At 40.0% G+C, this 18,517-nt stretch overlaps 1 protein-coding gene across 5 annotated transcripts in view; it reads right to left on the reverse strand.

The window, feature by feature from the left end:
• Positions 1-18,517, reverse strand: part of SRGAP2 (SLIT-ROBO Rho GTPase activating protein 2) — a 244,242-nt gene that overhangs the window by 115,143 nt on the left and 110,582 nt on the right. For all 5 annotated transcript variants that reach the window (XM_079107858.1, XM_079107857.1, XM_079107859.1 and 2 more), the window contains exon 4: positions 6,844-7,006. In XM_079107858.1, the coding sequence (XP_078963984.1) occupies positions 6,844-7,006 (163 nt within the window). The remainder of the gene's footprint in view (positions 1-6,843; positions 7,007-18,517) is intronic.

Raw genomic sequence — 18,517 nt, forward strand, 5'->3', positions numbered from 1 at the left:
ATGCAGGGGTACAACCTTTGGAAAACCATTCTTTTTCCATTCATTCAATTAACCATATAGCTGTTCCCTAGGGTCTGTAAGGAATTGCTTATAGGACCCCCTCAAAGACATAAAAATCCAAGGATGCTTAAATCCTTTATATAAAATGGTGTAGTATTTATATATAACCTATGTACATCGTCCTATATACTTTAAATCATCTCTAGATTATGTATGGTACCCAATATAATGAAAATGCTATATAAATAGTCATTATACTACGTTGTTTATGCAACAGTAACTATACAGATGCAATTTTTTTTTCCCAGTATTTTTGATCCACATTTGGTCAAATCAGAAATGTAGAACTGTAGGTACAGAGAGTCCCCCATACCCCCCAGAGACACATATCCCAGTGTGTGGGTCAATTCTTCTCTTCTTATTTATGACAATAACGCCAGAGAATATGCCTCCTTACAGCATCATCAGCTTTCCACACATACGCCAAGCAGCTGGACTCAAAGATTCCCTAGGAAATCCTATCCCAGTCCAAAGGAGATAGACAGGTAACACATGCTGCTTTTAATTTGAAATCGTCTTTTACTGCCATCCCCATTTCCTTGGTGCCAAAGGAAATCTGACAGGCTGTGCCAATTCCCTTGTGACTGATGTATCAGTGGCAAAAGGATGTTTAACATCTAAGGGTCCTGGAGAAAAGTCTTAATTGAGCCTATTACCTTCCATCTTCAGCACTTCTCTTGCGTTCCCCACTTCCTACAGTGTGAAGGAAGCCAGATTCACCTTTCATCACCCTCCAAGATCAAAGAAGGAAATCACCACCGGTTGCCTGGGGAATCTGGCCTCGCTGCTTCAGTAATGTCAGCTGCAGGGGCAGACATGGCTCACATCCACATAGACGAGATCTTAGCGCTTCAGATGTCCTCGCTGCTCTTCAGTTTCCCCAAGAAGGAAAGCACTAGTGGGTCTCAACCCTGACTGTATGCGACAATACCCCAGCCCTACCGAGGAGTCTTGGATTCAACTGCACTACGGCTGGGCCCCTAGCATAGGCATTTTTGTTTAACTTTTACATCAACATCATTGAAGCATAATTTACACACAATAAAATGTGCTTATTTTCAATGTACAGTATGATAAGTTTTGACAAATGCGCCACCATTCTCAAGATTACAGAACATTTTCATTAACTCACAAGTTCCCTTGTGTCCCTCTGCAGTTCACCCTTCATCCACACCCGGGGCCCAAGGCAATCACTGATCTGTTTTCTATCACTATAGATAAGATTTACTTTTTCTAAAATTTCATATAAATGGAAACATAGAATGTACTCATTGTGCTTGGCTCCTTTTTATTAGCATAATGTGTTTTGGATTCGTTTACAATGTATCTATCAGCATTCTGTTTCTTTTTATTGCTGAGTAGTACATATGGATGTACCATAATAGGTTTTTTCATTCATCTGTTGATGGACGTTTGGGTTGTTTCCAGTTTGGGCTATTATGAATGAAGTATCAGCTTCCTATGGCAGCTGTAACAAATTACTGAAAACTTGGTGGCTTAAAATAACACACATTTATTCTCTCAGAGTTCTGGAGGTCAGAACTCCAAAACTAATTTCACTGGGCTGAAACCAAGGTGTCAGCAGGGCTGCTTTTGCTTGGAGAACTCTCAGAGTCTGTTTTCTTCCCTTTTTTAGCAATGACACCTGCCTCATGGCCCCTTCCTCCATCTGCAAAGCCAGTGGCTAGCATCTTCTGTGACTATGCTCCCATCACGTGGCCTTCCTCTCTTATCTGGAATCTCTGTCATAAAGACATTTTTTATTGCATTTAGGGCCCACCTACTCAAGCATAATATCCTCATCACAAGATCCTCAAATTAATTTTCTTGGTGGTGGGGGGTACTGGAGATTTAACACAGGGGTGCTTTACCACTAAGCCACATCCCCAATTCTTTTTGTTTTTTATTTAGAGACAGGTTCTCACTGAGTTGTTTAGGGCCTTGCTAAGCTGCTAAAGCTGGTCTTGAACTTGTGATCCTCCTGTCTCAGCCTCTGGAGTCACTGGGATTACAGGCGTGTGCCACTGTACCCAGCTATCCTTAAATTGATTCTATCTGCAAGTCTTACATGGGTAAGGTAACATTCACAGGATCCAAAGATTAGGACATGAACAACTTTTGGGAGGGGGTGATATTATTCAGTTCATCACAAGCACTGATGTAAATATCTGGTACAAGTCTTTGTGTAGACAAATGTTTTTATTTCTCTTGGGTAAATATGTAAAAGTATCCAAAATTGCCAGGTACAATAGCATATGCCTGTAATCCCAGTGGCTCGGGAGGGTAAAGCAGGAAGATCAGGAGTTCAAAGCCAGCCTCAGCAAAAGCAAGGAGTTAAGCAACTCAGTGAGACCCTGTCTCTAAATAAAATACAAAATAGGGCTGGGGATGTGGCTCAGGGGTCTAGTGCCCCTCTGTTCAATCTCTACTACCCCCATTCCCCCAAAAATTGCTGGGTCAGATGGTAAGTACATATTTAATTTCATAAGAAACTACCAGAAGCTGGGTGTGGTGGTACATGCCTATAATCCCAGCAGCTCAGGAGGCTGAGGCAGGAGGATCATGAGTTCAAATAGTGAGGCCCTAAGCAACTCAGCAAGACCCTGTCTCTAAATAAAATATAAAAAAGGAATGGGGATGTGGCTCAGTGGTAAAGCACCCCTGGGTTTAATACCTGGTACCAAAAAAATAAATATATAAAAAGAAAGACACTACCAAACTATTTTCCAAACTCGTTATACCATTTCACATTCTTACCAGCAACATGTGAGTTTCTTCCATTCTCACTATGACTAGCTATTGCCAGTCACTTTAATAGTAACCATTTTAGAGAATTTGGAGTACATCTCTTTGTTTTAATTTGCATTTCTCCAATAATTAATGACATTAACCATGTTTTCATGTAATGATTGGCCATTTATGTATTTTTCCTAGTGAAATGTTTACTAAAATGTTTTGCCCATTTTAAAAACTTCAGGTAGGATGTTTTCCTATTCCTGGGTTCTAAGAGTTCTTTATTTGGCATTCTGACACAAGTCTTTGTCAGATATATGTTGCTATGGTCTGAAAGCGTTCCCCCAAGTTCATGACTTGGAAAACTAATCCTCAATGAAACAATATTGAGAGGTGGAGCCTGTGAGAGGTGACTGAGTAAATGGATTAATACTGTTATTGTGGGAATGAGTTCAGGAGTGGGTTTCTGTTAAAAGGATGAATTGGGTTTATGCTTTCTCCCTGCAACCCGCTCCTAGCTCCTCTTTACTTATTGCCCATGTCATGTCTTGTGCCACATTATGATGCAGCAGGAAGCACTTGCCACATCCTCAAGTGCTTTTTAAAATTTTTTATTCTGATACAAGGTCTCACTAGTTTGCCCAGGCTGGCCTTGAGTTTGCAATTCTCCTGCCTCAGACTCCTCCGTAACTGGGATTACAAACAGGCCCACAGCTGAAACCTTCATTTTTTATAAACTACTCAGCCTCAGCTATTCTGTTATAGCAGTACAAAATAAACTAAGACATTTATATTGCAAATATTTCACTCAGTGGCCTGTTTTTCATTTTCTTAACAATGTCTTTCTAAGAATAAAAATCCATGATTGGATGAAGTCCAGTATATCTCTTTTTAAAATTTTATAGTTCATACTTTTTATATTCTAAGAAAATCTTTGTCTATTCAAGATCACAATTTTTTAAAAATTCAGCAAGTAACTTTCCAGCACAGGCAAAGATTAGTCTGTGGGGAACCAGATCTAACTTTCTCAATTTAACCTGATTTTCTGCCAGAGAAACTGAGAGTATTAAAGGTAAAACATTACAGTGAACTGGAGTACTGTAAGCACAGGGATGCAACTGAGAGTCTTAGAACTTTCTGAATTGACTGGGTTCCAAGCTTAAGTGTGAGCAGCTGTCAAGGGCTAGGAACAGTAAGTCGAAAAAGCAAAGTCAGAGTAAAAGCAAAGTCAGTTTACTGTATTTCAACTAAGTGGAAGGAGGAAAAGAGAGCAGGATTGCCCTCTCCCCTGTGGGAAACAACACACCCAAGTTCATTTCAGTTTAAACTGATCAAGTGGGAAAAATTATTTCTGTTCTTGGTGGGATTCTTTAGAACATGCCTCTCACAGAGACCGCATGGGCATCAGACTTGGCAGTATTTGGTCACCGGTTTTGAAGCCACCACATTAAACAAATGGAGGTGGCAGCAATAATATTTGTCCAAACCTTGCTTCCAACAGGGGTCAGACAGAATGAGCTTTCATTACACAAGAGGAGATGTCCAGAGCACCAAATGGGCTCAATTTTCTCTGGAGTTCTAGACAAAGTAGGTCTGTTTCTGAGCTCTGGACAGGAGGTTACTTTCTCCAGATGTTATATTTAGCTGAAGGAATCTCCAACACAGTTTCATGCAAAATGTAAAATATGTCCCAACAGACATAACCACAAACCAGAGGGCCAGCAGGGAGCATCCCCTAAGGGAGTACAGTAGCATAGAGGGGCCAATTGTGCAGCCACCCTGAGATCCCCAATTGGCTGAATTAGCTGTGAGCCAGATTTTTTGGCCAGTTCTCACATTTAATGAGACTTTGTTTCCCTCTTACTAGAGATTCTGCCCCTGGGGAGAAAAACATGCAGCCCTATTTCACTCCAACTCACAGCTGCTTGCCCTAATGCCAGGTAGAAGAAACAATTCAAAGTTGACAAGCAATCTAGAGCAGATGCCAGGAACCATGCAGATGCTGAAAAGTTCCCTCACCCCTACATGAAGGGTGGCCTGGCCACCTCCACGCCCTTTGAAGGTTCATGTGCAAAGGACAAGGTTAGATTAATTCAACAACTAAGTGAACTATCCAGATGCAATAGAAAAAAGTAACACCTGGGCTACCCTTTTCCTGCACACCATACCTAAAGCATCCTATTGAGCGGGTTGATGGAAACATTGGGCTCTACAGCCACTATTCTGGATTTAAATACTAACCTCATCACAGTTTTGATTAATCTCTTTAAGCCTGTTTCTTCCTTAGTAAAGATAATAACAGTAACTAACATACAAAATTATCGTGAGATTAAAAAAATAATGCAAACAAAGTGTTTACCACAATATCTGGCACATAGGGATTCAGAAAATATTGACTTCTATCATCATAACTTTGACCTGTGAATTTTATAGATTACAATTAATATAAAGTTCAGATGTCCACAGTCAAGATAGAAATAAAGTTGTCTTTACTGAGGCCTATGTCTCCAGAGAAATAGATATTCTTTTTGCTGTTAGAAATGAATTAACTAGTAAAACAAAAGTTATATCTAGTGTATACTCTTGGATTCCAGTCTGGCGTCTCTTAGTTGCTGCTCATTACAGATAACAGCATCTGAAACAATGCTTGATTCCTCAAGAAATTTGGTCTTGAGTTGCTTAAGTTAGCCCTCAACACACCCACACCTCACTTTTGTTTATTCTTATCTCTGGGGCTGAAATTTATCTACCAAAACTTAACAAAGGTTACCCAACAACCAGAAGGAAGCCCCTACTGTGATACCCTTGTCATCACAGAACTATAGAATATTGGATTTAGAAGGCACCAAGGAGAACATATAGCTCAAACTTTTTTTTTTTTTTTTTTTTTTTTTTTTTTTAAGTTTAGGGAACTGAGGTACACAAAGAAGTAATTGCTCAAGTATTAATGGCAGAGCCAGGCCCAATAGAAAGGGTCACTTGGAAAAGATCTCTGCTCTGATAGCACAAAACAAGCCCCAAGAAGCTTCGCCTAATGAACATGGTGGTCAGGCACATTCTTTAGTTCTCTTATCTGATTACTATATCTTAACTAATGAAACACATTCTAAACAAAAGAGATTGAAAAACTAGGGTATGGAGAATGTTTCTTTGCCAATTTCTAGAAAGTAGAGAGGCTCTCATCCAGCCAGAACAGAAGGAATCTTCTCTTCTGATCTACCAGCCAGCTTCTATCTTAGAGTACTCTGTATACATTGGGGTCCTGGTGGAGAAAAAAGTATTCACCTTGTGGGACAGTATGATCTGTACACACAAAGGTGAATGAGAGAAACCAGACCCAGAGAATATTGATGGTATGATTCTACTTATATACAAGTATGAAGCCAAGCAAAAATAATCTTTGATGTTAAAAATCGGAACAATAGGGGCTGGGGAGATAGCTCAGCTGGTAGAGTGCTTGCTTTACAAGCACAAGGCCCTGGGTTCGATCCCCAGCACCGAAAAAAAAAAAATCGGGACAATAGTTAGCCTTAGGATTTTGGAAGTGGGTGTGAAAGGAGATAACAACTGAGCTTCAGGCGTGGAGGGACCCAAAACAAAGATATGTCAGGCTAAAAACATCCAAATTCATGAGTACCTTAGGCCAAGATGAGAACTTGGAAAGAGAATGAAACCAAAACACAAACACACAGGAATTTGGTAAATGAGCTAGAAGAGGAAAACATGAAACAACACTGAGGTTCCCTAAACCCCAACAGTTTTACAAATCACTTGAGGAAAATACCAAAACACGCATGGTATTAATAACATGCAGATCATGAATGATGGTGCCAGTCTCGGGCTGCTACTTCACAAATGGGTACTTTCCCAGGACTACTGTTCATCTAGTTCTGAAAGGAAGGAAAGGATGCTTATGCAACTATTTTTTCCTCTCTGAGTATGAAGGAAAGAATGGTCAGTGGCAAATCCAGGGAGATATCCTTTCTCTTATTTACAAGATTGTATCATTGCTCCTCCCAAGAACCTCACTGATTAGGAATATCTAGATACCTTCTTAAAGAGTCTTCCTGAGTCCTCGCTGACTTGGACAAATCGAGGAATTATATTATTCAGGTAGATGTCACTCAGGGTGGTGTGGTCCCTGCTCTCCCGTTTCACTTGGTTTAAGAGGAGATTCCAACAGTTGACTGGAGAAAGAACATTCTGATCCTTCCTGCAGAGAAACAGTAATAAAAATAAATTAATAAATAAATATTGGTAAGCAGCCAGGGCCAACATACACAATGACAGTCCATGTCACAACATCATAGCAAGCAAAGCAAAAACAGAAATAAAAATGTCTTTCCTGAAGCTTGAATCACTACTTTTTTCCCTTTTCTGAAAATTCAGTAAACCAAAAAGAGAAAATAAGAATAACATGGAGTGAGGGAGGAGAAAGGGTAGAGAAAGTGGAAGAGAGGAGAAGGGTCTAGAACCACAGTTCTCTGCAGACTCCGAAGTCCACCACCTTAACCATTAGGTCACCTGGTTTATTTCTAGGACTAGAGACAAAAGTTAGAGATTTTATTCAGACACAGAGTCATTAAAGCACTACTAATTAAATCCTCACAAGTTTATCTATCATAGGATTCAATGACAACAACTTTGGAGACATCTGCCACGAAAAAGTCACTGATTATTCTTCAGTTCCATGAAACACATCCAAGTAGGTTTGATTTCATTGAGTGAACCATGATCTCACATCCCTTATAACTAAAAACTCAAACCATATTTGAACATATATATTCCTGAAACAGTCACAGATAAGTAGAATAGTAAAGTACTAAACCTAGTTGCTCATTTCAAATGCAAACAACTTGATCCAAAAGAATTATTGTTACTTACCTCACAATACTAATTTAAGCAACAGGAAGTTCTGCACCTGGAAGTTGGATTTCTTTAAGGAGAGCAACAAAAAGTAGGAAGAATCAAGGGATAATGGTACTCGGCAGATGGCTGGCCCTTTTTTAAACTTAAACACCATAACTATCTAATGAGAGAGGTGTTATTAACCACATTGGAAAGATGAGGAAAAATGGATGGAAAAAAAACAAAAACAAAAACCCAACCAACCAAACAAATAAAACCCGATTAAACAATTTTCCTGGGGTTGGGATTGTGGTTCAGTGGTAGAGCACTTGCCTAGCATGTGTGAGGCACTGGGTTCAATTCTCAGCACCACATACAAATAAATAAATAAAGATTCATCAACAACAAATAAAAATATTAAAAAAAAATTTTTGCTCTAGGTCACACAGCCAAAAAGTGGCAATACAGGAGCTCAAAAATCACAGAGTGCTCTTAACCACTCAAAAGAATCCCACCGAGGGCACCCAGTCCCCTCTTGCTCCCTCTAGTCAGTCAGTGAATGCAAAGAAAGGGAGTTGAGAGTGGCTTGGTTCCAGCAGGTTGGAGGCAGGTGGACAACTGTGATTTGTAAAGCTGGGAGTTCAACTTGGAATGTTCCAGTTCCACAGTAATAACTATTAACAAATAATCAGACCAGTCCTACTAAGGCTTCACAACACACCACACCGCCCAGGCTTGGTGGCGCATGTCTATCATCTCAGCAACTTGGGAGATCCAGGCAGAAGGACTGCAAGTTCAAAGCCAGGCAACAGCAACTCAGTGAGACCCTAAGAAATTTAGTGAGACCTTTATGCAAAATAAAAAATAAAAAGTGCTGGGGATGTGGCTCAGTGGTTAAGTGCCCCTGGGTTCAATTCCTGGTGCCAAAACCAAAACAAAACAACCATACATATTCACAAGACCAGCAAATCAAAAACCTCTCAATTCAATCTAAAGGGTTGCTTCAAACCAAAGAACATTACAGTCTAATCTGAAACTGTCCTAAACCTGTCCCTTTCCCTACCCCACGTATCACACTTCCACAGACAAAATCAACAAGACTTATGTGCCAAACACTGTGACATTATGTCAATTACCTTTCAGGGAAATTTAAAAAGATTTCTATGGAAATTTTAAAATACACTAGCCAGCGGGAGAGATTCAAATAATTAATTCATTCCTTTCAAAATGTTTAGCATCTGGATTAAAAAAAAAGTATATAGAAAACAATCGAAAATTCAAAGGGTGAGAGATTTAAATAAATGTATTTGATGATACTCAATGTTTCCATTGCAAAGAATCTTTCCAAGTCAGTTTTAGTTAACAATATTCTAAAAAAAAAAAATCTGCTTTACATTTTTATCAAGTGGTTTCTCTTGGCAAGACTCTCATGTCTTCAGGAAGCAAATAATGTACCAGGCCATTACACTTGCTTTTTAAAATTAGGGCACTTCTCAAAAGACCTTAAATTTACAACTGATTTCAAAGAAAATTTCATTTTCTTAGAGGAAAATGTGGGTTGGGGATCCATACTATGCTTCATGCACACAAACATGATAAGATTGAATTCAGAAATGTGTAAATGTTTGTATCTTGAATGAACAGGTGCAGTATTGAGAGTTTCAATGGTTATAAAAGTACCAATGTCCCAGTGCAGTATAGAAAACTAAGAAAGACCTCTAATAAAACAGAATGTTGGAAAGCTGAACAAAGAGACTGCTCATAAACAGGGCACCACAGATCACAAGAAGAGGCAGGGAAGTCAAAGGCAATCCAAGGAAATCAAAGTCAATCATGGAAAAAGAACACAAGCTATATATCCCCAGGCCCCCAATATGTATGCCTATATCCCTAAGCACCCTCAAAATAAAGAATAAGCAAATGTGATAGGTGGGGGCTGGGGTATACCTCAGTGAGAGAGCCTGGGCTTAGCAAGCCTGAGGACAGGTTGAAGTGGGAACCTTTTAAAATAAGAGGCCTTATGACTGACTCAGGCTAATAAAGTGTACTAAGAACTTTTCTTTTTTGCAGGAGGGATGATTCTAGGTAGTGGAACCCAGGGCCCTGCTACCACATGTAGCACAACAGCTATTATGATCGGTTTCACTAAGCATGAGCTTTTACATTATGTTCTGAGAAACTCTGGAATTAGCAGAGAATCACATTTCAACTAAAATTGTAAGACATCCATACAAATGAGCAACCCATTAAAATGAGCAAGGCCTCTGGACTTAGACAACACTGCAATGTCTCCTAGGCCACTAGGGGAGCTTCTTTGTACGTAAGCCTCAGAATAAAGAATCACTGCATGGACCTGAACTTCTTTTTTGCGGTATTGGGGATCAAACTCAGGGCCTTGTGCTTGCAAGGCAAGCACTCTACCAGCTGAGCTATCTCCCCAGCCCGGACCTGAACTTCTAAACAATGTGCTATTAGAAAGGAGTAGCTCTGCACAGGCTTATTTTTTTAAATTCAAGCCTGTGTGTGCCTCCCTGGAAAAAGCTGTACAGGTGAGCACATAATTCGAGAATCAACCAAGTTCAATTATGTGTCACAAAAGGCTAACACGTCTATGTTGGGTTCAGGTAGATCATGGTTGGTTGGTGAGAATCAATATTCTCAATATCATATCATTTCATTATCAATTATTGCAATGCTAATTATACAGGTTGGGACTTATTTAATTAATACCTATGACGGGGAATGGGAAGAGCTGTTAGGGTTAGTGATTCAATTTTAAAACAAAAATATCTTGTTTTTCAAGCATCTGAATCAATTTAAAACTATCCCAAGATTACAATAACTGTGTGAATAATAATTTTCTTAGTAGTGAACAACCCAAACCAAAACCAGAAATACTTGGATGCTGAAACCAATACAAAACTATAGTGCTTATTCATAACTCTGATTTCAATATTTTTAGTTCATAAACACAGCCTCATTGTTCACATTGATTGACTCGGTAATGAGCAGTTTTTATAAATGTGTGCTTTAAAAGTAGATTGGGTAAAGCATTTGCCTAGCTTGTGCGAGGTCCTGGGTTTAATCCCTGGTACCACAAAAAATAAAAATTAAAAGTGATTTACGCCTCCCCCCGCCCAAAAAAAAAAATCTCACTGCTTTGATCTATTTCATCTATTTGAGTTCTTTGTAAGAATTTTACTTTACAAAAGGAGTCTATGACTTAAAAAAAAAAAAAAAAGCTATTAGAATTTGCCTGTTTCCTCTAGGGGTTCCCAGACTTCCTGTTACTTTTCAATATTTCAGGTTCTCTGAGTTTGTATGCTTTCTCAGATTTGCTCCTCCTTTCCACTGAGGTGTTTAAATTAAAAATTCATTTATTTATTTTTGAGCAGTGGTGGGGTAGGAGAGGTGAAGATAGTGTGGGGAGAGGGAACACAAATATACTGTACAGGCAATTTTCCCAGCCAACATGAACAAAGATGAAACACACTTCTGGTTGGAAAATAAGCAAGTCAACGAGACGTGATTTCATAGGGAGCATATTAAGGCTCTGTGAGAGTGGTTTCCTGCTCGAGCGGCTTTGCAGCCTTATTTTATTTGGGGCCGCTGGAGCCAAGGGAACTTCGTTTGGTTGTGAGATTGAAATTTGTCTTTATATCTTTTCCATCTATCATTTGTTTGCACAGTGTCTTTGCTTTCCCCACCCCCAGAGCCCCAGGTTGTGTAATACTTGGGCATTTAAAGCCCAGGGTCTGCATCCCTTAGGAATGTGCTGAACAGCTGCAAACCTCCTCAAACACTAATCCCTAAAAAGCAGACAAAATATCCAGAAGTATTTTTCTTACTTAAAAAATTTTTCAGGGGGAAGATCAAGAAAACATCATACTGTACTGGAGAGGGGATGACTCCAGTCACAAGAAAGAAGACCCAGAAAGTCGCAAGGCGGCTGTGCATCTGCAGAAGGGATTATCACTACAAATGCACTGGAACAGATAAACCTGCACAGCTGAATCCTAAGTTTCAAAGACATTAGCCCCGCTTTTCTCCCTCAATTTAGACTACTTATGGATGTTCAACAAACTTAGCAACAATGCTCAAAGGGATTTCACGAAAATATCCAGAGTGAAGAGCCAACTCCATAATCTTGGCCTCCTGTATTATACTTTCTCCTTTCCATAGCCCCTGTTTGGTTTCAATCATGTCACCTAAAAAGTGGACATGTGTCCCATCAGTGTATATCTAGCTCCCTAAAGATCTTCAATGCGTGGCTATAAAATCTTGGAAGCTTTCCTAACCTAAGATGACATGCAATTCCTAATTGCTACGTTCATGGCTCTGCAAATGACATTGCGGCCCAAGCCTGGCATTAGTAGAAGGGCTTGAGCTTCAACATTTGCTCTGGTGCAGTGTGTTCCTTTTTGGGCTAATGGTCACTGACTCGCGCACTCTCAGGGGTGTTGTGTGGATCAACTGAGCTGATGGATGCAAAAGAACTAGAGCAACAGGAAAGCACTACACAAATGTGAGGAAATATTATTATTTTTATTTCCAAACAAACTAGGATTCAGCTTTCATCAATTTCCAACACACTCCTCACCCAGCCCTGGGCCAGGGCCAAGAGCACAGCCTGCTGAAAATGCACAGCCCTCAGCAAATAATGGTTAGGATAAGATGGCAGCAACAGGCAATTAACAAAGCAGCTGTAAGACTCTGGGAAGACGTGAGGGAGATACCAACGGGCGAGCAGAATTCAATCTTCCACTGTCTTTCCCTAAGGGACCAGGTGGAATGATCAGTCCTACATTCCACACTGGGTACTATGTGCTGAGGTTGACAGGAAGGCATCCAAAAAGGAGCCCGGATTGCCAGAATCCTAGATGCCTCAGCAGCTTCCAGACCCCCTCCGCCATCTCAGAATTCCTATCAAACCTGCCAATCTGTATAGAGCTGCCAAATATCAATATATCTAAGAATAATAGAATTTCTCACTTTTAAAAATAGACATATCTGTGATGATAGACAAAACCCAAATGAGTTCAACATATCAGTCGATATATGTTATTAAGCATCCAACTATGAGGAGGATTAAAAAAAATAAGGCGCATGGCTGATAAAAGAGATCGTTTAGTGATGGTTGGATAGGGAGCCAGTGACGAGGAGGCTGGATTATTTTAACCTAAATTCCCTCCTGGCACCTTGATTAAAATGAAATGAACTGAGGCAGCCAAAGAGATTATTTTATTCAGATGAGTGTTATTAGCCTTTCTGGCTTATTTTCTCTATTATGCATTTTGCTGATGCTGACAGAAGCAGACAGGCTGGATAGAGAGGCAAAGCTGCAGCGGATTTATGGTCTGACAGTGCCATGCATAAAATCAGACCCTTGCTGACCCAGATAAGCCAGAGGATGGATTGGATTTGCTGGGGAAGGTGTTAAAAGAAGGAGGGGAAAAAAAATTCCCCAAGGTAGGAACTGACTTGAAAAAGATTCTGCCTGTAATGGTGACTGCTGGTTGTTTGACCCAGTAGTACAGTGGAAACCTAGAGGCGTCTTTCAAAGACAAGAGGGTAGACAGGGGCTGGCACACTCCTCTGGGCTTATCACAGCTCTTGCTTCAGCTCTGCCAGCAATGAGACCAGAGTCGGAGAGTTCAGAGACAGAAAAAGTGCCAAAGCAAAAATAATGTATTTTACGTATGGAGAAGTGAGCTTTCAAATTTTCAAGTTAGTATCACAAACTGTCTTCAGTAACCTAGGCAGATGATTAGAAAGGATTTAAACAGTGGCATACCCACCTTACTCAAAATAGTCTAAATTGTTCCCTATAATCAAGTTTGGGGGAAGAGCTGTATGGAAACAGGATTCTTGTGGCTCTGGATTAGTTCCATAGAGCTTAGCCACACCCTTTGGGGAATGACATGCCCAAGAGCTGGGAGCTCAGGATTCTGCTTTGAAGTAGAGAAATGGACTAGCACCGTGTCTGACATCTGTTAAGTGCTTAATAACAATTTCCTGAATGATTAATGGGACCAAGGTTCTTCTAGGTTAGGTCAGAGAACTAGGAATGACCCTCAAATGGGAAGCACTGTTGACTCTCACTGGAGTTGACTCAATTTATATCAGGAGGGACCTTCCCTTCCCTTTAACTGGCCTCATGGCACCCTATCACAGGGAAGAGGGGGCAACTGGAGATTTTTCACACTACTCAAGACTATAGACTCCATGAGATTGTAGACTCACGATTTGAATCTCTGCAATCCATGTTTCTTGCCTAGATTTTTGACATCTTAGTGTCTAAACTCCTCTGAGTCCCTGATCTCAACTTATTTCATTCATTCATTCAACAGATATTAACTGAGCATCTACTGTGTGCCAAACACTGTTCTGTGTACTAGGGATAAAAAGATCATCATTTTTGTTTCTGACCTATTTCTCCCGTTTGCAGACCTTTAGGATCAGAGATATGGCTTTCTTATTCCTAAACTGTCCATCACCTGCAACCCACATCTTCTCCTGGTCTTGTGTACACACTGGTGTGGATGAATCCACTGTGAAACTCTGACCTTGCTGACTTAGAAGAGCTGCCTGCCCAACAGCCCTCTTTGTGGTTTCTGCATGAACCTTTCCTTAATTTATACCCATGTCTTGGCATTAGCATGCTCAGAACTGCAGGGAAGAATAAACAAAGTGACTATTAAACGCTCCTTGTATAATCTAGGTACAAACTAAATGCTGGAGGACAAGGTCTAAGCATTCAATTCCTGTATGAACTGTACAACTAAGGGCCTAGAAATTCACTTAGGAATTAAATACACCCCCTTAGAGTCCCCAAGAATAGGGCTGAGTTGACCAATTCATTCAGTGAAACTAAAACACCACAGCAAGAGGGAAAGACATCACAAAGGTATGATCGATGGCCAAGGAACATTAAAGTCATACATGTTTCTTGGTTTAAAAAGAATCTAGAACCATCTATATTACATTGACAGTTGGGTCCACATATTCCATAGAAAAACCTGCAAACAACTCTACAATTATATCTTCAGTTTTTTTCTTATCTAGTTAATTAAGATGTCACCAGAAACCCCATAAGTAATTATAGAACATGACAAACATACAGAGAGGAAAAGAAAAAAGAAAACCCAAGCAGATGTGTTAGCAGATTTTTAAAATAAATGAAACCTTGGAAGATGACTGAGGCAGACAGTCTGGCTCACCCCTGGTAATTCATTCTAGAGAAATAAATACCTGTCAGTGCCAAAGTGAAATGACGTCACTCAGAAATCCACACACTTATTTTCAAAGCAGTAAACACCCCTTAGGAGCAGGCATCTCCCTGGCACCAGGCATGAGAAGAGAAGCTTGATCTACAGCCAGTAACTCCTCCTGGCTAGCAATGCCAACAAGCCATTTGGAAGAAAGGGTATCCGTAAGGGTATCTCCCCTTCTTGAATCTCTGTTCCTGGGACAAGGAGTCCCCTTACATGGCTCATGACAGCTCATAAGGAAAATCTAGCTCCTGTATAACTATAGAGCTAAATGGAATGAAATCTACATAGTCATCAGATAAGCTGTGTGCAGCTCATGTGTTATTTTAATATTTATCTTGCCTTTATTGAAAGGAAGTCTCTTGAGGACAGGGTATATTTTGGAATGTTCAATAAACACCTATCACCAAGAATCAGGATTAACTAATAACCAGATGCCAGAGCCACAGAAATCCTATAAGTGTGGAGCACAGTAAGACTACGATTCACTTAATGAATAGTTAGTTAATATCTTCAGTCTCCATCTAGCTTGCCTAATCAAATGCTCCAGCATGGATCTTGTGATCACTTTTTGGGTGCCTGTTGAGTGACCAAATTTATATGCCCATTGGCTTGTGTGCTCTGAACTACAGCATATTATTAACCAGGTTGATATTTTATTGGCAAAACTTTAAAGGGTTGGGTGATGTAAGAGATGCCCTACTCAATTTCCAGGTTAGTGGGTCAAATTATTCAGTTCAGGTCCTTAAGGAATCTGGATGAACAATGAACCCCATTACAGCAGGCGGTAAAGCACCCTAAACTATACTTAAGACCCAGATTCAGCTCTGCCACTTAACTAGTCAGATAATTTTGGGTAAGTTGCAAATGTACTCTGGGCCTCAAAATTTCCTTATCTGTTTAAAAATACAAATGGGGACAGCAGATCTGCCCTGCCTGACTCATCTGATCAAGAGAGGATCAAATCAAACAAGGTGATGTCCATAAAAAAACTTCATAAACAGGAAGTGTTCTCCAACTGCAAATCAATATCATCATCATTTCTAATTACTGTAACAAATAATACTATTACTCAACAGCCCACACAATGAATTTACACCCACAAAACAAAGTAGCTAGAGTCTTTACAAACACACCTCGAAATTCCCTGCCTTGTTACTCAATTTGACAATGAACTTGTTTTATATATTTCCTACTTCATCAGTGCACTAAATAGGAATACATCTTGCCTGTATTAACTTATCATCTGATTCTCTGGAAATTCCTAAACTCAGTAAATCTGCTGTGCCTAACCTAACTGAAACTTGAAAGAATTTTTAAACTGCAAAGCAAAAAGCCAGAGGGTATAAAAAATAGAATCATGGAATTTCAGAGTTAGAAGGGACTTTCAAGATGGTTCAGAGTCTAGACCGAACCTATCATTTTCTAAGTGAGGAGACGGAGACTCAGGGAACCTGAGGTCACAAAGATAGTGGTGGAACAAGGCCAGTACCCCCGTCTCCTGACTAGCAAGTGTTTTCTTATTTTGTTGTGGTGGTTGTATTTCGACCAGAAACCCCTCAGCATCTACAAAGGCCTGGCGCTGCAAGAGTTAACAGACGGCGCTCAGAGCCCCAGAGCGCAGAGCTATTCTCAGACAACACATAACAGGAATACCAAGGGTCCATGAACCTAGAGGGAGCAAAACTGCTGGTGCCTAACGGCGCCGGAAAGCATGTTGACACACTGCATGTGGTTACACATGAAAGGCAAATGGAGAGGAAAAGCAGTTTTGAATCCCACCCTATTCTAATTTGGGACTGGCTTTGGGCACCTACTGGAGGGCCGTGCCACACCCCAGTCACTCTGTAAAATGACCCTTCATTTTCTATTCTGTGGCCTCAGTTAACCCCTTGTATGCCTTAATAAGGGCTGTGACATTTAAAAGAGAACTTCCAAGAAATATGAAGTAGAATAAGATATACTCCATGTTTGTATAAATGTGTTAACATATACCTAATGTCATGTATAACTAAAAAGAACAAATAAAATTTTAATTAAAAAAAAGAGAAATATTAAGATCCAGGGGTCTGGATGAGTCTGTAATGAGAGGATACTTGGTCTGTTGCCCTTTTTTTTTTTTTTTTTTTTTTTTTTGGTGCTGGGCATTCAATGCAGGGCCTTCTGCTTGCAAGGCAAGCACTCTACCAACTGAGCTGTATCCCCAGCCCTCTTGGTCTGGATTTAGATGATTCCCTCCACTATCTACCACCTCGAGGCAAGTATGAGATTTGAAGGCTTAAACAGCCAGGCTTGTAAGCTAAAAAGGTAATGGTTTCACCAACTATCAGTCTTGAGGACCCCAAATCACTTTGCATCAGAATGACTAGAGTGCTTCTTTAAAATGTGGAATCTCCTGCTCCTCAACAGAGATTACAATTCACCAGGGGTGGAGCAATGCCCAGAAATCTTCCCTTTAAAGAAGCAGTCCAGGTACTTTTACATATGCCCAAAATTTAAAAACTGATGCTCTTAAAATAATGTTTTTTCAAATTGTAGGATAAAACTCAATAATGGAGTTTTTTTTTTTTTTTTAAATCAATTTACAACTAGCATTTCTCAAAAAAGGAAACAGAAAAGGGTGGAACGGAACAACAGAATGAAGTAGAAATAGCAGAGTACATCACAAAGAGTAAAGATAAGTACTGTTTTGTGAAAGTGCTGTTCTCAGTTATTTACTTAATAATGTAAACACTTGTATGTGTGTGCATTCCAGCTTACAGATTCATGAACAAAAGGATTACAAGTCTAGGGCAAGGGTCCTAAATTCTGGGAGATGATTACATACCCCAGACCCTTTTGAGAATCTGAGGATTCTCTTCCAAGTATTTTCTTCCAAAGAAAGAAGGGAGGAAGAGAGAAAGATGTATATACACGAATGTCACAATTTACATATAAGTTGAGGGGTCCCTAAATTCTGGAAGCCCATCCTCTGAGGACTTCTTTGGAGGACAGTTCCTATAATGTCTAGTACTCTGGTCATAGTGGGCACCCAATAATTACTAGTGTATGCCAACATCTTCCTCCTGATGGTCATAAATGATGATCAGCATCCTTGTTATGCACCTGTAAGATAACTGCCCCACTATGTTGCTTCTCTTTCTCTCGTATTTAGGGTGACCACAAATGCTGAGTTAAACAGTGTTCTACAGAAAGCCCTTGGCAAATTCCAAAAATGGGGATTCTGAAAATAACAGGGATGCAGCAATGTCACTGCTTCCTAAGGCACAAACTATTTGCCTATGAAGAATGTCTACATGCTCCCTGCAAGGGTAGGTAGTAGGATTGGCATTGTCTTGCATTCTGATCAATAAAACCAATAGAGGACCATTAATTTTATTCCCAAGTGGGTGACTTCTTTGCCCAGTGACAAAGAAGCTAAGCTTCACCTTCTCTATATGATCAAAAAGGATACAAATTCCTTAGTCCTCTGTAGAGAATTCAAAAAGGGCAAAAGCATTTAGAAAGACACCAATAACTCCAACTTGATTTTTAACACAGTGCCATCCAACTGGTTAAACCATTCAGCACATAGAGTTAAATGGGGGCAAAGGTTTTAGAAACCA

The sequence above is a fragment of the Sciurus vulgaris genome (assembly GCF_902686455.1).
Source record: "Sciurus vulgaris genome assembly, chromosome: 12".
Lineage (NCBI taxonomy): Eukaryota > Metazoa > Chordata > Mammalia > Rodentia > Sciuridae > Sciurus > Sciurus vulgaris.